Below are 26,748 nucleotides of genomic sequence, written 5' to 3' on the forward strand. Positions count from 1 at the left end.
GTTTGCATTCTTAAAATAAATCAAATCCAGACTAGCTTAGTTTGTTAAATCCATCGCTCCAATGTTATTAAGATAATAGCTGTCCAAACTGCAATATTCCTTCCCACTCCCATTGCGTAAGCACAAACATAGCATCAATTTTCTATCAGCCGTGACTGCATCTAATTAACAATAGCTTAAAAAAAAGAAGTGCTTGATGTTTTCCAGCTCAGTTGCTAATTAAAAAGTACAAGTTAGAAGTATCACCGCAGGGTAATTTCTAGGAAAGGCAACACAGCAGGGCACTCTGTGCTAATTCTTGCCACTCCGATGGACAAATGCAAAAAAAATGCCAAACCTTCAACATTTTATTGGAAAGATTCATTTAATAAACACGAAGCACTCCTTATCTGGATTTTGTAATGCAAAAAGATAATGTTAGCATGGCAACAAAAACATGCAGCTATTCAAACAATAGAGTTATGAGGCATGTTCATACATAACCATTTAACTTTTCTAATCCTATTGATCAACCTGCACTTATAATTTAATATCATGCCAGTTTGCAGAATTAAAACAGGTTAAAAATTCATCTCTGGGGTAATTGTGCATCAGTCATCATTGATACAGAGCAATATTCCTCAACCGCAGCAACCTTAAGATGCATGGACTTCAACTCCCAGAATTCCCCAGGCACCATGTAAGCTGAGGAATTCTAGGAGTTAAGGCCGACCCATCTTAAATTTGCTGAGGTTGAGAAACACTGATCTAGAATAACCTGTCTGATCAGATGGTAAAACTTTGCGTGAAATGCCTTAAACTAAATTAATGGTTTTAATTGGCTTGAGCACAACATGCAATAATGCAAGGACCCTAGATTTTACAATAGTGTAGGAGGGGGAAAATTATACATCAGGCCAGCAAGGAACAGGGCTTAGCTAGCACTGCCATCAGCATAAGATCTTCCAAGCAATCAAAATTCTTCATCACAGTAAAATTTTGGAAAAGGAACTTTGGGTAAAAGTGGCTGCCAAACTAGAAAGGCAGTTGAAACTGACCTGTGATTCCGATTCCCTGTTTGGGAGTGGTGAGAATCCCCCTGGCTTATGCCTTGGGGTGGGATTTGATTGGTGTGGGAAAGCCCAGGCTCAGAAGCATGGGATACCCTGCTGCAAAAACACAATATATAATAGAAGAAAATCTAAGCCAAAGTCTATATAGTTTATAACAATGAGGAAGATGCACATCTAATGGTAAAGTTAGTTTAAATTAACAGACAGCCAGTATGAATACTTGGGACATGCTTTAACACATGCTCTTATGCAATTATAAATGTTCTGATTTTTGTAGGTGAAAAATCTATATGACCATCCATTTATTTTTGCAGGCATTAGAATGAAATACATTTCACTAGGGTCAACATTTAACCAACAAAGGAAAAACCACAGCAGAAATTGTTTTTCCCAGTCAGAAATGATCTTCCATTTCACTAATACACCAAGAAATGATGTATTGATGCAAGAAAAATGGTTGCTTTATAACTCTGGCCTTTGCAATCATCAAGGCAATATATTTCTGTTCCTACAGCCACTTCATAAAAGCTAAAGAGAGATCTGGTGGCATTTTCACTAACTGCAATCAATCATATTGTAAGGCATTTTTATTGTATGGAGGGTGGGCTGCTTCCCCTGCTTTCATGCTGCCCGTTTCCTCCACTGCTATAATTCTGAAGAGAAATCTGGAAGCATTCTCATCCATGTCCAATTAGCAGCTGTGTATCCTAAGCTGGAGAAAATGTGATTACTCTTAAGAGTTTGTCTTGAATATGGCAATACTACATAGCTTGTTGAAACTAGAAATGAAAACTATTAAACTCTTACATCTAGAAGAAAATGTTTAAGACAGGGAAAAGTTCTTCCCAATCTTTGATTTATTATAATATTCAAAGTCATCCACTGCTTTAACAAAGAACCATTGTCTTAAAATAAACCACCAAAATAGTCAATAGGATTGGGGAACAATTCATACCCATCTGCAAAGAATAGACAGAGGTTATGGAATTTATTTCTCAGAGGTATGGGTGACTTATTGTATCTTATAATCCAGTGACAACAGCTTTGATATTGGCTTATTTAGGGCAAATGTCATTTATACCTAGATGAAATTATTTAAAGTAGTGCAACTGAATCCTTACACACAATATATGAATTGCCTAGTTTGGTACTGGTATTTACATCTTAGATTTACCCAAACTGGGGCTACCAGATCTGGATTCCAAATATCCAGACAGTAAAAAACTATAATGAATGTTCAATACCTCTTTGTTGTTTCCAGTTGGTTGTCTACATTTTTGCAGTCCACTTCTGATAAGTGGAACTCAAAACAAGTGATTTTAGAAAATCTTATGGAGTGAAACATTATCTCCCCTATTAGTGTCTTTGAGATGAAACATTTGGGTTATTTTTACAATAAAAGCTTCTCTGCACAATCAATAACATTCACTGAAATGGTTGTCTTGTATTATTCTAAATAATGCATTAAACTATATAACTAATGGGAGAAAATGACAGACAAGACAGGAAGGGTTCCAGAAACAAAGTATAAGCAGCTTGCAGATTTCTTAAAACCTTTCAAGAAGCACCACAAAAGAAATTTGCAATATGAAATGGTTCCCAATGTGATTTTAATAGATTATCCTGCCCAATATACTTTATTTCTTTACAAAAAAAGTCACTATAATGTTATCAAATAATTATTTGGAAACATTATGGAGAAATTTTGAATTACAATTCCTGACTAACTTTTTTTCCTATTACACAACAGTACTGAATAGTCATTAGCACTAAATCAATCAAGAACCAACTTTGGTCGCAGAATGCTAAAATACTGTTTGCCATTATTCAGAATGATGAAGCAAAGTAGGTGAATGTGTCTAGGGATTCAGCATTATAGAACAAGATTAAATGGGTAATCAATATGCTTAATAACAATTGATTGACCATCTGTTGTTCCTTTTTGCAGGAAAAATACCCCAAAATAACAAATTGAATTCCTGTAGTCCACTATTTGATACCTATTTACCTGATAGTGTCTCGTGAATCCCACAGGCTGATTTCTGTGGTCTCCAGGAGCTGCTAAATAATTTTTCTCCACTCAGATTTTCTATTTCTAAAATAAGTTTATTTCCCCAAAAGATGAGATGACAAGAAATAAGGGAAATAAGGAGACAAATAACAAAAGGAAAATGGTAGGGGGAACACCTTCTCCCTTAATTAAAACTATGATTTCCTACTTCTTACAAAATGCTTTAAGTGGAAAAAGAGTAGCTGTGGTTTGACAATAGGGTAATAAATAAATAAATGGATAACAGATAATTTGCCACCTTATTTACCAGCAGGTATTTTTATTCAAAACATAAGTAACTATTAAGGGTCTATATCAAACATTTAAAAGAAGGAATGGAAGGAAATGTAGCTTGAGAGCTTTTCTGTTTTCCTTTTTCAACTAAAAGGCCAAACTTACTCAGTTGAATTAGACCGTGGCCTAAATCTTTTGCCTTTGACTTTCTTTCTGTTGCCTCCTATATTACCTGAAAGAGATCAAAACATAATAGTAAAAAAGATAATAGTAAATTATAATTTTGGAATTCAGGCATTCAGCAGCCCTAAAGATACATACAGGTGAAACTCTAAAAATTAGAATATCGTGCAAAAGTTCAATTATTTCAGTAATGCATCTTAAAAGGTGAAACTAATATATGAGATAGACTCATTACATGCAAAGCAAGATAGTTCAAGTCGTGATTTGTCATAATTGTGATGATTATGGCTTACAGCTCATGAAAACCACAAATCCACAATCTCAGAAAATTAGAATATTACGTGCATTCAATAAAACAAGGATTGTACATAGAACAATATTGGACCTGAAAAGTATAAGCATCCTTATGTACTCAGTACTTGGTTTGGGCCCCTTTTGCAGCAATTACTGCCTCAATGCGCCGTGGCATGTAAGCTATCAGCCTGTGCACTGCTGAGGTGTTATGGAAGACCAGGATGCTTCAATAGCGGCCTTCAGCTCTTCTGCCTTGTTCGGTCTCATGTCTCTCATCTTTCTCTTGGCAATGCCCCATAGATTCTCTCATAGGTCAGGCAAGTTTGCTGGCCAATCAAGCACAGTAATCCCACAGTCATTGAACCAGGTTTTGGTGCTTTTGGCAGTGTGGGCAGGTGCCAAGTCCTGCTGGAAAAGGAAGTCAGCATCCCCATAAAGCTCGTCTGCAGAAGGAAGCATGAAGTGCTCCAAAATCTCCTAGTAGACGGCTGTGTTGACCCTGGATTTAATGAAGCACAGTGGACCAACACCAGCAGATGACATGGCTCCCCAAATCAACATAGACTGTGGAAACTTCACACTGAACTTCAAGCATCTTGCAGTGTGTGCCTCTCCATTCTTCCTCCATACTCTGGGTCCTTGGTTTCCAAATGGGATGCAAAAGTTGCTCTCATCAGAAAAGAGGACTTTGGAACACTGAGCAACAGACCAGGTCTGTTTTTCTTTTGCCCAGATAAGATGCTTCTGATGTTGTTTGTTGTTCAGGAGCAGTTTGACCAGAGGAATACTACATTTGAAGCCCATGTCCAGGATCTGTCTGTGTGTGGTGGCTCTTGATGCACTGACTCCAGCCTCAGTCCACTCCTTGTGAAAGTTCCCAACACTTTTGAATGGTCTTCCTGACAATCCTCTCCAGGCTGCGGTCATCCCTGCTGCTTGTGCACCTTTTTCTTCCACACTTTTCCCTTCCACATAACTTTCTATTAATGTGCTTTGATACAGCACTTTGGGAACATCTAATTTCTTTTGCAATTACCTTTTGAGGCTTTCCCTCCTTATGGAGGGTGTCAATGATGGTTTTCTGCACAACTGTCAGGTCAGCAGTCTTTCTCATGATTGTGATTCCTACTGAACCAGACTGAGAGACCATTTAAAGGGTCAGGAACCCTTTGCAGGTGTCATGGCTTAATTAGCTGATTAGAGTGGGACTCTTTGAGCCTAGAATATTTCACCTTTTCACAATGTTCTAATTTTCTGAGATTGTGGATTTGGGGTTTTCATGAGCTGTAAGCCATAAACATCACAATTATGACAAATCACTGCTTGACATGTAATGAGTCTACCTCATATATTAGTTTCACCTTTTAAGTTGTACTATTGAAATAAATGAACTTTTGCACAATATTCTAATTTTTCGAGTTTCACCTCTATACAATGTATTTAGGTTCAGGGCATACCCATTTAAATCAAACTATGCTTTGTCTCAGGTTGTGTTTACAATCTAAACTCCTTGATAAAAGAGAAAAACGGGAGGCAGAACATCAAATTTTTAAAATTCTGTTACACTCTAAACATCTAAGAAACAATCTAACTTTTTTAGGTAATCATGACTCATTGAAATCTGTCATGCTAAGCAAGAGTGTTTCCCACCTTGCCATGAATTACTCCTTGGTCTCCCATTTTGACAGATGTCTGAAAGATTCTTTGCATCTTGGATTCTTTCACTCCATGAATGAGATAAGCCGTTTGACCTAAGATAAAGAGCAAGATCCATACGCAACAGTTGGTTTTGGCATGTTGGTATTTCGATAGTCCCATTATTAACTTACATATTAGACTGAGGAAACTTAAAGCCTTCCTGAACATCCTCAAACGTGTATCAAAATTAATTAGCAATATAGGTTAAATTTCACATGTCCTGTAGTTTTTATTTCATCTCAAGCACACCCAACAAATCTAGGAGGCATCAGGCCATCAAATGCTATTTTAAGCTTTGTTTTACTCTGCAGAATATAAAATTAGGATAGGAAACCTTCTGGATAATATTTGTTCAGAATAATATGATGAGAGCCAAAGTAAGCAGTAAGAAGACTCAGAGAGCAAAGTAAACTGGAGGCATCCATCCTTTTTTAGATACTCTGCTTCTTCATTTTGTGTTACATAGAAACCTATAGGCAATAGTCAGATAATTCTTATTAGAAAGCCAAAATGGATTGTTGCATATACGTTTTGAGGATTACATATGGGTTTTGCTATTCAATAAACACTGGTTGCCCACATGCCAAAATGTAAGTTATAGGAGGACCGCATACCAAGTGTTGCTATCAGAAACAACAATCAAGCCAGCCTTCTTTAGCCAGATGGTCCCCAGATGTATCTCAACTACCGTTCCTAGAATTTCTAGCAGCACAACCAGCAGGTGGAAATTCAGGAATAACTAGAGAAGGCTAAAACTAAATCTTGTTATAAAACTCTTGAAAAGTATTAATATTCTGATTACGAAGTAAAAGGTCAGCTATTGTATGTTTCAGAAGATGCAGACTTTAATAAAACTATAATGTTCTTAAGAACTAACAACTGAAGGAATTACTGGAAATAAGTAGTAGAAGAAACATAATATGTAATATTTAAGCAATGCCCATTTTAAAAGTGAGTCAACAATTCACAGGAAGAACATAATGTTGGAACCCTGCAAAAGTTGTTAAAAAAATCTTAGGAAACAGATATTCCAAAGATTTCTTAATTTATTTTCTGGAGACATTCAGGAATGGAATACTCCACATTGTTCAAATATGGTTCTCAGAAAATATTTAACATCAGACAATTTTGTCAAACAATTCAGGAATGATTTAGGGTTCTTTTTAAAATAGGCATCCATCAGAAAGATCTTACTGAAGTTTAATAAAGGAAAACATCTTAATTACAGGACTATTTTAGCACTATAATGTGTTTTTTAGTACCGCTTTCCACCCATCTGTTCTCCAGGTACTTCAGACTAATATTCCCAGCAAAATCCAAATTTAACACTATTATAACATTTTCAAATAGCAAAATCTTTCTTCCTCCATTTCAGTTTCCCATTTGAATAACCACCAAAATAATAATCTGAATCAGTTATATTTTTTCTTTTTTAAATAAAGTTACATTCCTGCACTGTAATTAATTGTTTATCATTACGCTACTCTAATGGTGGTTGGTCACTTACAAAGCATTAAAACACTTTGATTATTCTTTCTACTAAAATAATGAAGGAAGATATCAAAATGACTTTATTTGCTTATTATTATTAAATAGAGATAAATTTATAATTTGAAATCATGAATATATCTTTTTCAGTAAATGGTGCGATATCTAGTCCAATTAAGTTAAGCATAATACTCTGGATCTAGAATAAAATTTGAATTTGCTGCCTTTAGTCTTCCTTTCACAGAAGAAGCCAAGGCATTTTTTTGATAATTCACTGCTTAAATATTGCAAGCGAAGATAATCGACTGAATATTAAATTTATTTTAGCAGAATCAAAGATTTATGAATATCTCTGTGACCTGATCTGTAACAGAACAATCTTTTTACAGGACAGCTGGTTATAAGTAGCATTCTACTTCATGCAACATTATTGTGCATATATCTTATAAGCCAACCAAATGATTTGCTCTAAACATACATGATTGGTAAAGATGTGAAATGTAAACTGGAAATGCCAGGTAAGATAAGAACAAAAAACAGCAAAGTGGTGATAACATATAACATGTATATTCTTACATTTTGTTCATCTATTACAATTGTTAAAAGTATGAGTAAAAAAAAATCCTCCATCTTTGGTTACTTGAGCAAGCTATAAAATAAAGCTAATTTTGGTGTTTCGTTGGCTTTAATGTTTTCATGGTATCACAGAATTGGAAAGTTTCCAGGAAAATCCACTTACTCATTGAGGATCTACAGTGCAGGATGCAAATATTACAGTATCCCATGCCAAGTTCCACCCTGTCTTTTCAAGTATTGTTTGACTACAAGAATGAAAATAGGATAATTACCACTGAACACATTAGCAACTGGAAATAAGCTACTTCCAAGCAGAAAATGGCATTAATATTAGACACTCTAATTAGTGTTAGATGTGTCTGTGTTATCAGTGGAAGACAACTTCAGCCTGAAAGACATACATTTCAGAGCTTTTTTTTTTGGGGGGGGGGGACGGGACCAGTTAGGCCAAGTATTCCCCTGGCTTTTGTTTTGTTTTATTTTGAAGTGGCCTCAGAAATCATCTCACAGCCTAAAATTTCATTAAAGCCTAGTTTCATCAATATTTGTGGTGCAACAGTCAGTAATCAGAGATGGAGGAATTTCAACAGAGCCCACAAAAGGAAGGAAGGAAAGAAGGAATCAAACCTGCTGCAAAACAATGAAAGGTTCTGACTAATGGAATAATGTGTGATGGAACAGGTAGAAATCTGAAAATGCGACAGAAAAGCAGACCTCTTCTTAGAACTAGATGCAGAGTTTGTGCTGACTCCAGGTGGCATGTCGCTATAAAAGGAGTCGGCCTCACCAGGCTTTTTAACATAATCTCCCTGAGGAATTTGTCTAAAGCATAATAAACATTTTGAAGTCAGTAACAACAGAATACATGCATAGGCTGAAAATACATTGACTTACTCACTATCTCTCTCTCCAGTCAAGAAAAAAGAGTTAGCAAGCGGTTAAATTATTTTATCTCACAATCACACAAATAAGACAGGTGATAGAGGAAAATAGGCATATATTCTATAGTACAAAAATGTATTTCTAAAATACATAATTGTTTAATCTTGCAGTTTCTAAAATGTTCATATGTAATATGCACCAATGAAATGGGATAAGCTTCTTTATATTTAAAGGAAATAATTTTATGAAATTAAATTAGATTTCCCTAGAAATGGAGTAATGAATCCTGCTGAAGCATGTATTTTCCTGCTTCTATCCCATTTAATGACTGCAAACATCTTTGTTTCCCTCCAGTTTCCTGAATAATTGATACAAACTGTTTTAAAAGTTTTGCTATTCCTTAATCTTGTATGGATGTTATCTATAAGTACCTGGCTATGACAAGAGAGCTTTCTATGCTTCCTGTCCTCAAAAACAAAGAAATCACTTGTGCCTTTAAAAAAAATGGAAAAAAGAATACTCTTCCTATCTCCTTAGCAACAGAACCATTTTGTTTCTAAAAATTCATAAAAATTCAGCTATATAAATAAAATATATTCCAGACTTCTGTTCATAACATTCATTTGAACACTGAGGATTTTTTTAAAAAAAAAAGAATATTAACATACACTACAGAAATTGTGATGAAATGTATTTGAGTTTTCCATGCAGTCAAAGAACAGTTAAATTATGTTATTTCAGAAAGAGGTGATATAGCATTTTAAATTATACAATAAATAGTAATAAAGCCAATTGCATTTGAGGTAGTTTCCTGAGGGATGCTCAGTTTAATTCTAAACCAGAAATGATGTTTAGAACTTTATTGGACTGAAAACAGGTTGAAATGGTGCAATTTTCATAATAACAGCTTGACTGAGTTTTTTGCCCCTATATTTTTGCAATCTTATTGATTATAGTGATCACAAAATTAGTGTCATATTTTAAATTGTATTCATTTCTTAAATAAATGTTTGTTTCTCTATAGCAATAGCAGTTAGACTTATATACCGCTTCATAGGGCTTTCAGCCCTCTCTAAGCAGTTTACAGAGTCAGCATATCGCCCCCACAATCTGGGTCCTCATTTTACCCACCTCGGAAGGATGGAAGGCTGAGTCAACCCTGAGCTGGTGAGATTTGAACAGCCGAACTGCAGAACTGAAGTCAGCTGAAGTAGCCTGCAGTGCTGCATTTAACCACTGTGCCACCTTGGCTCTATATAAAAGCTTTTTTTTGCACACATTCCAGAGAGAATGGAAGAATGCCTTCAGTATGCAACTTCAGAAGTTACACTGAGTAGAGACATGCAATCAGATCAGACCCAAGATAGTATATCTGATTCTTACTCTACATGTCTCTGACTATTTTTTTTTTAAAGCCATGGTTTTAAAAAAAAACATGATGGATACCAGCTGGAAGTGAAATTATATATAACTATCTGAATTGACTCCATTAAAAAAAATTATAAAAAGCAGTAGCTTAACTTTGTAAAAGGCAAATTCAAACTCTTTAAAAGCGCTAATAATCTAAAGGGTTTGAGAAGTCATTAACTATCAGTTAATTGGCTCTGTTTTCGAGAGGAAATTCTCCTTATTAGTCTACTGTACCTACAATGTCTAGCAGCACCTTAACAATTAAAAAGTTTAAGATATACTTTTGTGGATGGCTGTCTAGGGATAAATGTTCAGCATTTTGATTGCTAAAGAACAAAAATTATAATAAAAAATATAAACCCAAGGGAAGGAAGGATTAAAAATTTAAAAAGAGACCAATTAAATTATGTTATTTTTTGGTGACAAGTCCACAAATAAACAGAACTTTCAGTGGAACATAAAGGTGATATGTGGCACTTTGATTCACACAAATGTCTGTAAGTATCTATCCCCCTAATACATAAGAAACGGGGGGGGGGGTATTTCAAGCATTCTTAGTCAATGTGGTCATATTTTATTTGCACATACCTCTGTCTTCGATAGTTTCTTACAAGAGAAAGGAAGAGAGACAAAGAATGAGTTATCACGTGGCATTTGCTTTCACTTTATTTAGCGTTTTGAAGAAATATTTGGATCCAATAAACTCTGAGAAGAAGGAGGCAATCTTACATTTTCCTTCATACGATAGTATCTTAACACCATTAATCACCCTTTCCCTCCCCTCATGTGTACACCAAAAAAAATTCTTTAGAAATTTATGAGAACTGCAGGAACAAGATGAGAATTTATGTAGAAAGTTGTTGTTTGACATCAGATCTCACTCTTATAAGCAATTCTAAGGATAGAATCACAATATATTTAAAAAATGCTAGTAGATATTAATGATTTTAGATTTTTGAATCTAATGTAATTATATTTAAAACAATATGCTGCTGCCATGAAAAACTAGGAGACACATTTTTTTATGTTTGACAAGTGCATGCAAAGGACTCTCTGTTTTATATTCAACAACATTTTTGGTGAAAATTTCCAAGTACTAAGAATATGAATGCATACAATTTCATTTTTCCTAAATATAAAGAAATCACAGTTCTCTTCTGGTACCTATCAAGAGATGTTTAGCGTGAAAAGTGGAATTCAGAGACCTTGAATGCAAGAAACCTGTTTATTGAAACGAAAGATTCATGCACCATGACTATTATTTATGATCACTAGAAATCTGGAACTCTAGTCAATTGTTCTGATGTCCACAGTGACAAAAAAATACTTCTTGGAAAGCAGAACTTCAACTAAAACTCTACCAATAACTGATATTTCAGAGGCACATGATTTGTGAAAAGGCAAAGTGCCTTCATTCAGACCGACTTGCAAGAAGCAACAGCAAATGTGATGTATATATGTGATATAAGTTAAGAAGAATGAGTGTGGCATCCTAAAGTAGCAATTGTTTGTGCTGTCAGCTCCTTCGCAGCTTCCTCTGGAAAGCCAGCTGTAGATGTTTGCCCTCCAGTGGACCAACGGGGAAGCGCTTGATGGATTTGGGGCAAAGTGCCAGGATTGTAGACAGGGTGGAAAAGAGGAGCGCATGGGAGGGGGGGAAGAGAGAGGGCAGGGATGGCGGCCATGGGAGTAGGGGGAAGAAAGGCCCCTCTCAATGGCTCCCTGTCAGACAAATGCTTCAGGGCAAAGTGCCAGGATTGTAGACAAGACAGGAAAGAGGAGTGCATGGGACGGGGAAGGGAGGGGGCAGGGATGATGGGCATGGGAGTAGACAGGCCTATCTTCCCCCTTCTCACATATATACCTCACATTTTTTAGATGATAAGATTCTTATGCTTTCAGAAAATTAAAATGCTAGCTATGCTTAGCAGTTCTGCATTTATCAACCCTTTTTTCTTTTAGTATCTTAAACCTTCAGAATTGGGCCCTAATAATTTGCTGGAAAGTCATTTGTCAATTGAATTATTTTCTTTCTTTCTCTCATCTTCATCTCTATAATCCACTGCAGCAAATTCTGTTAATTACACATTATATAAAAGGGGCTTTGTGCCCTTTTTGAAACTATTGTAAATCAGCTTCAGTGGCTAACATCAAGAAATGGGTTTTTTTAAAACATTTTCTGCATTATTTTCAAAATTGTATAGCAGTTTTAATATTATATACAGAATTTAAAATACAATGAACTTTGTGCCTCTGCATCCAATGAGACAGATTTCTATACTTTTAAAATTAAGAGCATATCAGTTCTTTAATTCTCCACTAATATTTTCTTTGTTGGATCTATTTAAAAATATATGTTTGAAAATGAAGTGTTTTTAAAAAATTTATTCACAAAGTATTCTATTATATTCTATTCTACTCTACTGGACTTTAAATCTAATTAAGTAATATATTATTATATTTCCTGCTTTCTTACTGTTTTTTCTAACTAATGAAACCAATGGTTTTTGCTCTTTTCTTTACTCTTTGTTAACACATGTTACCAACCCTTAGCTTATTTCTTAGCTTACATTTTTTCTCTATATATAAATTACTTACCTGTAACCCCATGCTGTTATTCCCATAATAAGAGCCAATACTAAAATTGTACCAGCAATAGCACCAATAATAATATTTGTGCTAGTGACACCTAGATTAAAACAAAAACAAGAATTTAATGCATTACTATTGGGGAAACCCACTTAAAATTAGAGACATCTTTTTTTCTTTTAATGTAAAATTTTGAGGGGGGTGGAATTCTGGGAGACCTAAGTGAACAGTGAGCTACACAGGATTCACGCTGACGAGGATCAAAAATAGTTATGGGTTGTTATTCTTTCTAATTCTATATGTAAGAATGTAAGTGAGACTATATTTGATCAAGACCAAAATTTGATGGAGAACTCTTTCCTTAAAATGCTAACTGAAGAATCAGTACCCTTATTTCAGTACAGATCATGTTCAAGGCATTTCACATGAATAGTAACATTGCCACAAAATATATATAACACACCTGAATTGTGCAAGCTTCCATCAATAATTGGTTTCATGAGACGCTTGCTGCAATCTACACCTGTCCATAACTGCTCACAGACACACTGCATTTCATTACTGCAAACCTACAAAGGATGCAATTCAAATTTAAAACAGAAAAATCCTAATATATGTTTCCTGGGAATCTAAGAAACTACAGTATTGAATTTTAAACAACATATTATAATCTCCCATATTTAATTAGTTGACCATGGATGGATAAGCTATAATGCATGTTGTTTGTTTACATCCCATTTTTATTATTTTTATAAATGATTCAAGGAGGCAAACATACCTAATACTTAAATGTCTATAGAGATTCTGAAGTCATCCAGGTCATGGTTGTCCCAAAGGTGCTTTTTCAAGAGGCAACTGGGCTTTCTGATTTTTCTTAGAAGACATTTCGCTTCTCATCCAAGAAGTTTCTTAAGATACCTAATACTTCTTCCTCCTATCTTCCCCACCATAGTCCTGTGAGTAAACTGACTAGCCCAAAGGCACCAAACTGGCTTTTATGCCTAAAGCAGGATTAGAACTTAAGGTCTCCCAGTTCTAGCTTGATGCCTTAACAATTAAACCAAACTGACTCATGGTCCTCATGTGGCCTTCACTCCCATTATGGAAATCAATAGAGCTTCTTCAGGATTCTCCATTACATTTTGGTGGAAAGTTTTCAAGACTTTGGTCTTTAATATAAAGTTTTCTTTATATTTATAACCCAGAAAATCTATTTTTTTCAGCTTCCACTATTTATTTTTTTTAATCATTCCTGCTTATGACTATGTAATGGCTCCTATCACTCTCAGATGTTGAAAATGGTAAGTATTTTGAAAGTAATGGCCTCAACCAAAAACACTAACCACTTCTAAACTGTTGATCTTATTAGTTTAACAGGCAAACTATTTGTCAGGCCTGCAGCTGGTTCCTTTTGGGATCTTTGGCCTGCCACACGAATATTCTATTCTACTATGCTGTATCATTAGTGGGGAATTGAAAGGAGGAATAGTAAGGAGTAGAATGTGATGTTGTCATAATAAAATTCCTTTCTAGAATCTAAAGTCATCCTTTGTCTCTACATCCCTGCACCTCACCGGAACTGGATTGCAGTGGAAGATTGGGCCATGTGATGGAGTTCTGAATGTGGGGGCAGGATCTTGAACTTTCAACTGGGTGGAGAAAACCGGGAAGCTTTCAGATTCTGGTTTTCCCAGATGTGCCAACATGACTCTCTTAATAAATTGGAACTTTGAGCAATACCTTGCCTTGGACTCTGATTTAATTTTGGATGTTATTTGGAACCCTGACATTAACTCGAATCTGAAAGCCTGGCACTATTATTTTAAGAGAAGGGGAGAGAAGGGAATATAAACTAGTGGCACTGAATAACATATGTAAGGATTTGGGGGGAAAGTGTTTATGGGGGCACAGTTATTTTCTTCTGGGCAATACAAAAATTAATATGCTGAAATTATCACTCCCTATAAGAGACACTCTTGATCAGTCAGAAATAAACTTTCTCAAGGGAACATGCATGCATGGAAATACAATTACGCACTTTTTCACATCTTCATTTGAAAGCTCCCCTTTCGTTTTTAGAACTACTGCCTGAAACCGAATTGTTAATAGATGTCTCCCAGGTTTACTCCATTTATTTTGGAATGTCATTAAAGGCATTTGTCTACAAGGGACAGAAAGATTCATTTTGTTTTGTCAAAGTTTTACTGCAGAATTGAAGAAAATCCCAGGGTTATATTCTAAACTGGATAATTTAAAAAAAGCTCATAGAAAAAGGTAATAACAACTGCTTCTATACTGTGCAAAAAAAATTATACCGGTTGATGTAATCACTAGGAAATGAGCTCAGCTTACAGGCACTTTTATCGTTATTCTTCATCCATGTACTGGTGCATTATTTGGCTTCTTCAAATATCCAAAAATAATAAATAAGTCGTATTTCCTCCACATTCGAACTCCCCCAATTCAAGACAAGAAGACTAAACTTACTCCGTGTCCTGAGCAAATAAAGCCATCTGTACTTCCGGGACAGGAACTGAAGTTAAAAGTATCCATTGAGAGACATCTGTGATCCCAGCATATTCTACTAGAACCACAGGGTGTCCCATCTTCTACATAACCCAGGTCTGCATCTTCCTCCAACTTCACATGACCACCACTACAAATAGAGTAAGAAGGTTTAGTTAATGAAAACATTTTACCAAATAAAAATCATTTTGAACTAAATTCAACCGTATTATTCTATACTAAGATATTATGCCCATCGGTATCTGTACAAGTCTTAGTAGATCACTATGTATGTGTAGGTGACCTTGCCTGGCCTTGGAAGTTAAGATGGATCAGTCCATGGAATATCAGGGTTGTAAGGACAACTTCATGGATTGTTAGCTTGCTGCGATGAAAAGCAACACATACAATAAAGCTATGAGCTATACTGTGGGAACATATTTTCACAGAAGATCACCTAGATGGGTAAGATTGGTTGAACATGATACAAGACAAAAAAGACAAATACCTTCGGGAAGGAATAATACAGAAAAAAGATGGTGCAGTTGTAGAGGGAAACCAAGAAATCGTAACATTGATAATATGTGTAATGATCATTGGAATAGAGCCACACATTCTGGAATAGACCCTTGAAAATATTACCAACAAAGCTGCAGGAATTGATGAAACACCAGTAAAATTGATTAAAATCTTCCAAAATGATGCAATTAAAGTTCTACTTGTAGTTCATAAGCCAACTATGGAAAAGATCATTCTAATATCCAAATTAGACAGTGCTGATGAATATTCAAATTGTTGAACAACTGCATCTATTTCACATATTAGATAGATAATGCTTGATTTTGCTGTCCAGGCTTCAACAAAATATTTAATGTGAATTTTCCGATGCCAAATACAGAAGAGGCAGAGACACCTGAGTTCACATCACTTGAAAGTTCCAAAAACATATCTATTTTTTTCTCTGTTGATAGAGATATTTGACTACACCACAAATTGTGAGTAGTTGTTAAAAATATGAGTATACTGTACCAAGTCACCTCTCCATCCTATTGATGAACTTGTAGGATAACCAGAAAGCAATAATTAGAGCAACTACATAGTTTCAAATTGAAAAAGAAGTGTGCCTAGATTGTATATTATCACCTTAATTAATTTATATGCATAATATATTACTAAAAATTCTGGACTAAAAGAAAGAAATAGAAAGTAGACTTTAAAGTGTTAGGAGAAACATTACCTCATATATACTAGTACTTTATAACTTAGATGGTTGAAAATATAGTGAATTTAATTAACTTTAGTTAAAAGAAGAGCAATGAACACAGCTAGTCTACTGCTCAGTATTTGGGGAGGGGGAAGTTAGACAAACCCAATGTGAGGAAATAATTAGTTATCTATAAAATAACTAATTTTATCTTTTTAAAATCTAAGATAAAAAATACACAGAAATTGTAGCCATAAAATACAGAGATATCTGTTGCCAAGGATTACCTGCAATTAAAAGTTTTTCCCAAATTTTGGAGAGAAATAGATGTGATTTCGCCATCAAGCTCCCCAAGTCTTGGAATATTAGAGGCAATGTTAGAACACAGTAGATATCCACAAAGAACATCTCTAGGGGAAAAAAAACATTAAGCAAGTTGTTATTTTTTTAAAAGCCTTAAAAACATTTTTAACTATAATTTCCTACTCCAAAAAATACTCAATTTAAAAAACAAATGGTTGCAGAAGAATCTAACAGTGGCAACACTGCTTGCTACTCACTCTGAAATCCCCATTACAATTCTCTAATTTGCAGAATTATCTTCAGTGAACAATGTTGATTCAGATCATGATTGAGATCTATACAAATCAGAGGGCTACGCAGTACAGGACATTATTGGAAAGATCTCTCTCTCTCCCTCTCTCTCTCCCTCTCTCTCTCCCTCTCTCTCTCTCTCTCTCTCTCTCTCCCTCTCTCTCTCTCTCTCCCTCCATCCCTCCCTCCCTCCCTCTCACATACACATTTTCCTGTTCCTCTTCCATTTTCCCTTTTTCCCATTAAAAAGTTGGTGAATCTTCTGACCCTTTACAAAAGTATGGATCTTTTCTTTCAACTTGAGAAGAGTTCTTATACTCTATAAAGTCTGATCTAATCTAAAATCTGATCACCTATCTCATAATAATGCAAACTAGATCTATGCTACTCTGAAAGTCTGAAGAAGAAAAAAGAGATTAAGCAAAACTGAATCTTGAAGCTTCATTTCCTGGAAGCCTGACCTTTTCTGGCAAACAAAAGTAAAAGATACGAATAGGTGCAAGTGTAACACTCTAGGCCGGTGTTTCTCAACGTTGGCAACTTGAAGATGTGTGGACTTCAACTTCCAGAATTCCCCAGCCAGCTTTGCCAACGTTGAGAAACGCTGCTCTAGGCTACAGGACTCTATAGACTTGTGTTCAGAAGTACAATCTTAATGCTATTCATAGCAACTAAACACAACCTGCCATTAATATTAATGGAGTATCAAGATCCGCTGTAAACAAAGTCACAAGATTCTAATCATCCAATTTAATAATTATTCATTAGAGAAGGAGCACTAGGAGAACAAAGATTCTACAAGAAATGTAGGGAGAATAAGAATCACCATTACATAGATTAGCATGAAAGTTTAAAAGTGAAAAAGAATATTTTTAAAGAAGCTTATGAACCATGATAGAACACAAACACAAATACTATATTATGCAAGCAGAGTGGGCTTAACTTACTCATTCTTGCACTGAATCCAAGTATCTTTGTCTCTGCCACAGCTACCTTTCTCTGTTCCTTCTATATTTAATCTTTCATAGCAATATTTATCAGCTGATGTCACTTCTGCACACAAAATATATTTAAAAAGATAATGATGTGTGGTTGGAGTTAGAAATTCAACATTGTAAATGTAAATATTCATGTTAAAGCCACATATTATATACTCTCAATTATTTTTCTTATAGTCGTATAAAAATAAAATAAAATAAACTGCTGGAGCATAAAAAACACACAAGAATTTGTATCTAAAATGATGCCATCTAACCTAGTCTTTGCCAACCTGATATCTTTATTTGCACTCAACCTAATGTTCCATTATGCCATAGTCAGCATGCCAGAAATACTGAAAGGAAAAGGAAATGAAAGAGAAAATGCTTTATCTAGTTCTATTGAATTTATTTTTTACTCCAGTTTAAAGTGTTTTACAGATTTACCTGATGGCTGAAAGTCTTCTGGCTCCATATATATGAATTATAATAAATTCAGAACATAGATAAATAGGTTCTCCGTTAGGGAAAACTAATGGGAAAAAGAACTGAAGAGGGGGGAATTTCTAATTAGACTAAAAAGAATGGAAGACAGAAAAAACCAACACGCTTAATGAAACCTTGAAAACACCTAGGAGTATAAAGAGGACCAAGTCATAATGAAAGTTTTCCTGGAACTGGAGAATGGCATCAGGAAAAGAATTTGCTGCGGTAGCCAAATGATGCTAAGAACAAGAAGGACTTTTAGATAAGATAAATTCCTTAAATTTTCTTTAGATAAGACAGAGAAAAATTCATCAGTTGCTCAGAAAATGGCAAAATGCAATAGATACAAAAGTTAAAGGTTCTCTTCGCACATATGTGCTAGTCGTTCCCAATTCTAGGAGGCAGTACTCATCTCCGTTTCAAAGCCAAAGAGCCAGTGCTGTTTGAAGACATCTCCAAGGTCGTGTGGCCGGCATGACTAAACGGTGAAAGCGCACAGAGCAATGTTACCTTCCCACCAAAGATGGTCCCTATTTTTCTACTTGCATTTTGTACGTGCTTTCAAACTGCTAGGTTGGCAGAAGCTGGGATAAGTAACGGGAGGGCACTCCATTACGTGATTCAAACCGTCGAACTGCCAACCTTTCTGATCGATAAGCTCAGCATCTTAGCCACTGAGCCACCGCGTCCTTCATGCAATAGATAAGGATGTGCAAAATTCATGAATTCAGAAATGGAACATTTTTGAGAACTCCAGATTATTCCATTCCTCCCTCTGGAACATTGGATGATTAGGCAGTTTCTGAAAGTAAGTTCTCCAAGCTTTGAATTTTCGTAGAAATGGATTACACAGATTTGTTCTGGATCTCAACTATCTCCAGACCATTTCAATTCACTGCTTTTTAAGAGAATCTATTTCCAATAACTGCCAAACCACCTCTTGAACAATGAAATCTGGTAAAGTTCTGGAAAGGTACCACATTTTGGGAGGAGGAAGAAACATATAATACGTATACATGGTATACCTAATCAACATCAATACCTAATCAACGAGTTTTCAAAAGAAGCAAAAACACACAATTTCAAGATATTACTCACTATCTCCCCATATGTATTTACACTGTCTGTCTCTTGTTTTGCATCGTCCTCCAAAACAAATTCCCTAAAGAAAAATGTTAGAAAGTAATCACCATATTTTGGAAATATTTGTTCAATAAACAATCATTGCTTATCTATTTTTCTATCTAGGAAGTAAACATATTCAGGCATGTGCTGCCAAAGTAAGTTTGACTGTGTTTAGTGAGATTCAGGATTGCAACTTAACATAAAATTTATTCAGGTTTATAAATTGTTAATTTCAAATGCTTAAAGATTCAAAACAGAATGCCACCAGATCCAGAAAAGTGATTTATTTGATTAATGTATATGATCTTGGTCTCACAACTCTGAGTGGCATACAACAATTCCCTTTCTCTACTTATTGTTACAGAGGAACAGAGATGATACTGAATACATAGGTATTTCTGTGCCGTGTATTTTGCTTAAACATTCTCAAGAATTATGGCTCCAAGTTTTCATTTTCTGCAAAAAACAGTGGAACTGAGTACAAATTATTGTAAATTCACAGAACAAGAACTGTAAACAAGAACCTCTAAGGGCTGTAATTGCTATTACTGATTGGATTTAGGACTGAGTGCTCTCACTTACTAATTCAACGTTGGGCAGCTTCCCAAAATCATAAATACCTAGCACAACATATCTGAATGCAACCTTCTTTCCTGCCAGTAAACTCATTTAGATTTGAACTGATGGTTTTTTAAAAAAATAATTAATAATTACTACCTTCTTAATATATCAAATAGCTTAGAACAGTATCATGCTTCCAAGAGAAATTCAATTACCCTATTTATATTTAGCTGTCTTTTGTTCAATGGATTTAAAGCATTTTAAAAAACAAATCCTGTTCATAGTATTTTTGCAGTCTGTCTGAACTCCCATAATTGTCGCAAAGTCCTTTGATATTTTGAAACTCTCTTTTATCCTAACTAACTAGATTCCCAATATGACTCCTAAGAGCAACAACGTGACTGCCAATATATTCTTCAAAACTTGTGTGAAGTGAATGCAATACTTTATTTATTATTATTTTTAATTAACAATAACAAATATGTGTTCATATGCTACAAAACATCAGTGCCAAGCAACCATCATTGGGCCAGGCGGCCCTATGGCTTCTGTTTCATAGATCAGAAAATGAAATGAATTGCTCCATCTTGTGATTGGTGGTTAGTAGGTCCTATGCTGAATATTAAACCCTTGGACAAGATGAAGAAAATAAAACAGCAGAGAGTGCATGTTTTTTAATGATAGTTTATATAAATGTGTATGTTGTATGAGGAGTTCCTTTGAATCATTTGAAAAAATTATTTCCAGTTCTTACTTATATTCAAATACATTTCAGTTTCCAGTTCTTGCAGCCTGGGCTGAGTTGTCTTTATGAGATAAGCTGTGAACAGACGTCTTCTATGTCTTGATTATTTATGTCTATTCTTTCTTCAATTTTCATAACCTGTTACAATGAGGATTGCTAGGTGATCCATCACTGGACTTCTAAAGAATACAATTCAAACACATTGTAATCCTCAGAGGTCCAATGATCTCCATTCACTAAAATCTCACTCTTTGTGTCTGCTATCTCCCTCCTTCCTGATGTGAATTTTGTCACATGCAGTGGTGGGATTCAGCTGGTTCACACAGGTTCGGTAGAACCGGTAGCTAACTTTTTGTGAAGTTCAGCAAATCAACTGAATAGCATGCCTCCCTTTGCCTGGCCCCACCTTGCCCTTCTCCTCCTAGCCACCACTCGCTTCGCTGCCCAGTCACTCACTCGGCCACCCAGCTGCTCATCCAGCTGGATGGCAGGGCCAGTGACAAGGAGTCGCAAGGAGGGGAGGGGTGAGGCATGGCCAGGCGTGGCGAGGAGAGGCTGGGCAAGGCGAGGTGCTCCTTGACATGAGTGATGTCGAGTTGGCCCTGCCCACTCAGCCACCCAGACATGCTTACTCAGCCGGTCAGGCCAGAGAACTGGTGGCTAAATTATTTGAATCCACCACTGGTCACTTGGTCTATCAGAGGAAGATGTGCAGCCTTTAGGGGGAACTTCTCCAAGGGAAATTATGTTGCTTACAGTTCCACGACATTTATGATCCTTTCGGCATTCTGATTTTCAGATTCCCTGGGCTATTTAACATAGACAGTATATTCCCTTCCCAAGGATGGTTTCTATAGTAAACTGGATCTAGAAAGAGGGTCATTTATAACTATATATATATAACTGTCCATGAGAGATCTCATTGACTTTGTTGGGATTGCTAAACATCTTGAAGTTTTCTGAGGTTTTAGATACTGAAAGGAGATGAGCATCCATGGAAAGAATGGAAGATAAATGCCATCCATGATATTGAGTTTATGCAGATGATGCTAACTTTGAAGCTTAATGAGACTATGAGATCTCATCATCTGAATATCAAGCTCCATGTAGCTGGCAAACATACATTTTCAATGCCAATCAGGAGTGAAAATATAACCTTTAAAACTGTAACAGTAAATTCTTGGGCTGACATATAGTGAGCCAGTTAAGTCAGAGGCTCTTTCAAATGATTTCTTACCACAACCCTCATATATAGGCTGTACTGCCTCTTCTCACTCCAACTTATCCTTCCTGCCTCCTTCCCACAGCCTTGCATACTGAAAGCAGATGACAAGCTGCAAGATGGTCATCTTTCTATCATTTGGCAGAATGAGCAGGCTTTTGTGTTATTATGGGTTCACAATAATGGTGAGGCATTGTAAGCTTCTGACCGGTTCTATGGCCATCTCAAAAGAGTATTGTTAGCACAATATATATTGTTTTATATATTTAATACTATTTTATATTGAAAGAGAAATGCTTATGAATTCCAACATCCCATTTTGGTCGAACTGCTGATTGCTAAGGCTTTGAGAAGAATTTTCCATTTGATCAGAAGCACACAGGTTATGACTTCAAAGCCAGAAGCTATTTACTAGAGTTGTACTGCCATCTGGTGGTCATCATTGAAATACATTTTATCTTTCCATTCTAAGCAGAACCAGTTATAAATTTCAACAAGTCCAACTTGTTCAGCTTTTTAATTTTTCTTCATATAGGGATTTTTTAAAGCCATTTTAACCATTAACCATTAAAAATCATTAATGCATCAATTTTGTAAAGCCAACATGCATAATGAGTGCTACATATTTAAGACTGTATCTGTTAGCATAATGTCACACAGCAAATGAAGGGGTATTTTTTTTCTTGGTTACAGACCTTGCTGAAATATATTTTGCATTCTAATTAGCGAAAGAAAAGAGATACAATAATAAACATGTGGAATTGAGCCAAACAATGAACATACAATAAGACAAGGGTCATGAATAATTAGAGGAACAAACTGTATGCATTAACTGAAATTTTTTTCTTCAGCAACAGAAAACCAATTGGTGAGGAACATGACCCAATATTTAAACTCAAGTCACATGTTTATTCTTTTCATTGTAAGAAGAAAGTATCAGTCTAGTATTGAAGGCTCCCATTGTACCAAATCAATTACAGATAGGACTCTTTGGTGGAAACCATGAATGCAACAATCTTTCAGAATCTCAGCTTGGTCTTAGGATACAATCTGCCTTATATTCTGATAATAAAAATCGAACACATTGTACATACCTGTTCATTATCACATGAATACCCATCTATTTTGTAGAGATTTGGAGAGCACTAAAGATAAAGCAGAATGAATTAAATAATCAACCCTGTGATAACTGTAATATCTAAAATTAATTTTTAAAAGTTTTCCAAATCTTGCTTTTCATTAAATATAAGTAGTCCCCAATTTACAATCATTTATTATTGTAAAAAAGTTACAATGACACTGAGGAAAATGTAACATGACTATTTTTCACATTTACAAATATTGCAGCATCTCCATTGACATATTATCAAAATTCAGACATTTGGCAACTGATTTTATGGTGTTGCAGTGTCCCAGGTTCATGTGATCAATTTTTGCAACCTTCTCACAAGTAAAGTCAATGGGAAAGCCAGATTCATTTAACAACCATGTTACTAACTTAACAACTGCATCAATTCACTTAACAACCAAGGTTAAGAAAGATCATAAAATGGGGCAAAATTCACTTAACAAATGTCTTACTTGACAACAGAAACTTTGAGCTCAATTGATGTTGTAGGTTGAGGACTACCTGTAAAAAGTCTCCAAAAATTATGTTTTCCATTTTTTTAATGAGCTTTACCTGACTAGAGTCCCCTTTGCATGTCTCTGGAATGTCACAATCATTTACAGCTTCTCTGCACACCACACCTTTAAGTTCAAACTGAAATATAAAAAGTAACATTTGGAGGCATTTAACATATATATTTACAATTGTTTGAATATATATATATATATATCATAAGTAATGTTTTTACTTCTAGTTTACTGGAGATTCTCAATACCACTCCCATAATTAAAGATACGATTCTCAAATGTTCAGTTTAAGATTTTCAGTCTTTTAAAAAAAATCAATTTATTGGTTGATAATCTGTAACAACAAGATCAGCACACAATGCTGACATTGTTTTTTGTATCAACAATCATATGCTTGGAATATCTTCATGGTTCCAGAGTTCAGTTCTTGTGTAATTAAATTGTATAATCATAAAGAAACATATTTCACCAGAATCATAAAAACAGCCAGTGTACTCCACTTTATAGTGTAGTGATTAAGATATTAGACTGCAACATGCATAGAAGTAAAAAAAATCCTTGAGTACCCTTTGATATTTTGTATGACAGAGTTTATATATTTTGGCATTGTACTGAATGAGACTCTTTTTAAATCATTTCATTATCTCACTTTTTCGTTTTTGTTGCCATGTATTTTGAGAGCCAGGAAAGTCAGCAGTTGCAGTTGTTTAGTTAATACTGTGATGCTAACCAGGTGCACCATGAGGAGGCAACTAGTTTCATACCACAACTGGAAGATTCAAATCCAGGAAGCCCTCACTGGCACTTGAACAGCACCTGCCCAACAACTTTTAACATTGATTCCCAATGGAAAGCCAAAATGGATTTCTGTACACCCAGACAAAGGAAGATATATAAATGACCTCACCCCCAAAAATGCCAATGTACAATCCTGAATAGGATTCCTACCTCACATGGGGTCTCTACAAGGACTCTCTGTGTGAATAGGGCATAGTGCAACTGTGAGGTTCCATGTCAAACTGTAGATCACATCATGACCAGCTAAGCTGAGGGCATATAACAGTTCAGTATCTGATTTTTTCTTTCATATAAACAATGTTGCGCTTCAATGGTTAGATGGCCTAGACGTTGGTATTTGAATATAAATCTTTTCAACATTTATATTTTATTGTATTTAATTAATCTGGATCCATGATGGCAAACCTGTGGCACATGTGCCACAGGTGGCAGGCAGAGCCCTCTCTGCAGGCACGTGAGCTGTCACCCCAGCTCAGCTCCACCATGCATGTCTGCACACCTCCTGCCAGCCAGCTAATTTTTGGGTTTGGTTTGGTTTGGTTTATTGGATTTATATGCCGCTCTTCTCCCAAGGACTCAGGGCGGCGTACAACGTTAAAAGAAACACATATTACAAAAAAATTTTAAAAATGAAATAGAATATCCAAAACAAACCCAATTAAGATTAGCAGTAACATTTTTTTAAAACAAATTCGATTAAAATTAACAATAATAAATAATTTATTTTGTTTTGTTCAGGCCAGGCTGGCTTGATGGAAAAGCCAGCTTTTTAGGGCACATCGGAAGGACCGGAGGTCGGGGATTATACGAAGCTCTAGGGGCAGCTCATTCCAGAGGGAAGGCGCTCCCACAGAGAAGGCTCTTCCCCTGGGGGTCTCTAGCCGACACTGTCTGGCCGATGGCACCCTGAGGAGGCTAACTCTGTGGGATCGCACTGGATGGTGGGAGGCTACCGGTGGCAGTAGGAGATCTCGCAGTTATCCTGGGCCTAAGCTATGGAGCGCTTTAAAGGTCATAATTAGTACCTTGAATCGCACCTGGTGGCAGTAGGAGATCTCGCAGTTATCCTGGGCCTAAGCCATGGAGCGCTTTAAAGGTCATAATTAGTACCTTGAATCGCACCCGGAAGACAACTGGCAATCAGTGCAGGCCACCTAAAAGGGGTGTAACAGGGGAGCACCTAGTTGCCCCCACGATAACTCACACAGCCGCATTCTGGACCAGTTGAAGCCTCTGGGTGCTCTTCAAGGGCAGCCCCATGTAGAGAGTGTTACAGTAGTCCAGGCGAGAAATGACGAGGGCATGAGTGACTGTGCACAGAGCATCCTGATTCAGGAAAGGGCGCAACTGATGTCCCAGACGAACGTGGAAAAAGCCCCCCCCTGGTCACGGCCATCAGGTGTTCTTCTAAACTAAGCTGCATATCCAGGAGGACGCCCAGATTGCGGGCCCTCTCTGAGGGGGCTAAAATTTCTTCCCCTATCATCAAAGATGGAACAAGATGCACAAATCAGGATGACGGAAACCACAGCCACTCAGTCTTGGAGGGATTGAGCTTGAGCCTGTTCCTCCCCATCCAGATCCACATAGCCTCCAGGCATTGGGGCATCACGTTGAGGGCATCATTTTGGTGGTTTGGGGTAGAGATGAAAAGTTGGGTATAATCAGCATATTGATGATACCGTACCCCAAAACCATGGATGATCTCACCCAGTGGTTTCATATATATGTTGAACAGGAGGGGTGAGAGAACCAACACCTGGGGCACCCCACAAGTGACATGCCTTGGGGTCTATCCCTGCCCTCCAGTCAACACAAACTGTGACCGATCCGACAGGTAGGAGGAGAACCACTGAAAAACGGTGCCCCCCACTCCCAACCCCCGAATCATCACAGTAGGATACCATGGTTGATGGTATCGAAAGCCGCCGAGGTCTAATAGAACCAGGACAGAGGAGCAGCCCCTGTCCTGGAGGGATCATCGACCAACGCGACCAATGCTGTCTCTGTGCTGTATCCGGGCCTGAAACCCGACTGAAACGGATCCAGGTAGACAGCCTCATCCAGGTACTGGGGAAGCTGACGTGCTACTGCACTCTCAACAACCTTCGTTTGTTGGAGACCGGACGATAGTTGGCTAAAGAAGCTGGGTCCAGGGAAGGCTTCTTAAGGAGGGGCCTCACCACCACCTCCTTCAAGGCGGTGGGAAAGAACCCCTCTCTCAACGAAGCATTGGTAATCGCCTAGAGCCAGCCTCGTGTCACCTCCCGGGAAGCCGAGACTAACCAAGAGGGACATGGGTCCAGCACACAAGTGGCAGCACTGAGTCTCCCCATAATCCTGTCCATGCCCTCGGGGGTCACAGGATCAAACTCATCCCAGATGTTCTCTACAAGATTCATCCCCATCAACTCGCCCGAATCTACCCAGTCAGAGTCCA

General features: G+C 36.6%; 1 protein-coding gene across 5 annotated transcripts in view; it reads right to left on the minus strand.

The window, feature by feature from the left end:
• The window catches only part of ADAM22 (ADAM metallopeptidase domain 22), a 169,483-nt gene that overhangs the window by 20,690 nt on the left and 122,045 nt on the right, over positions 1–26,748 (minus strand). For 2 of the 5 annotated variants that reach the window (XM_032238209.1, XM_032238207.1), the window contains exons 18-29: positions 23,557–23,637; positions 22,970–23,020; positions 19,321–19,384; positions 17,707–17,812; positions 16,453–16,575; positions 14,944–15,112; positions 12,962–13,025; positions 12,466–12,607; positions 10,456–10,473; positions 8,203–8,397; positions 5,464–5,564; positions 3,502–3,568 (exon numbers count right to left, since the gene is read on the minus strand). In XM_032238209.1, the coding sequence (XP_032094100.1) occupies positions 3,502–3,568; positions 5,464–5,564; positions 8,203–8,397; positions 10,456–10,473; positions 12,466–12,607; positions 12,962–13,025; positions 14,944–15,112; positions 16,453–16,575; positions 17,707–17,812; positions 19,321–19,384; positions 22,970–23,020; positions 23,557–23,637 (1,181 nt within the window). The remainder of the gene's footprint in view (positions 1–3,501; positions 3,569–5,463; positions 5,565–8,202; positions 8,398–10,455; positions 10,474–12,465; positions 12,608–12,961; positions 13,026–14,943; positions 15,113–16,452; positions 16,576–17,706; positions 17,813–19,320; positions 19,385–22,969; positions 23,021–23,556; positions 23,638–26,748) is intronic. The other 3 variants (XM_032238212.1, XM_032238211.1, XM_032238210.1) reach the window with 2 other exon arrangements.

Source organism: Thamnophis elegans, chromosome Z (assembly GCF_009769535.1).
Source record: "Thamnophis elegans isolate rThaEle1 chromosome Z, rThaEle1.pri, whole genome shotgun sequence".
NCBI classification, from domain to species: Eukaryota; Metazoa; Chordata; class Lepidosauria; order Squamata; family Colubridae; genus Thamnophis; species Thamnophis elegans.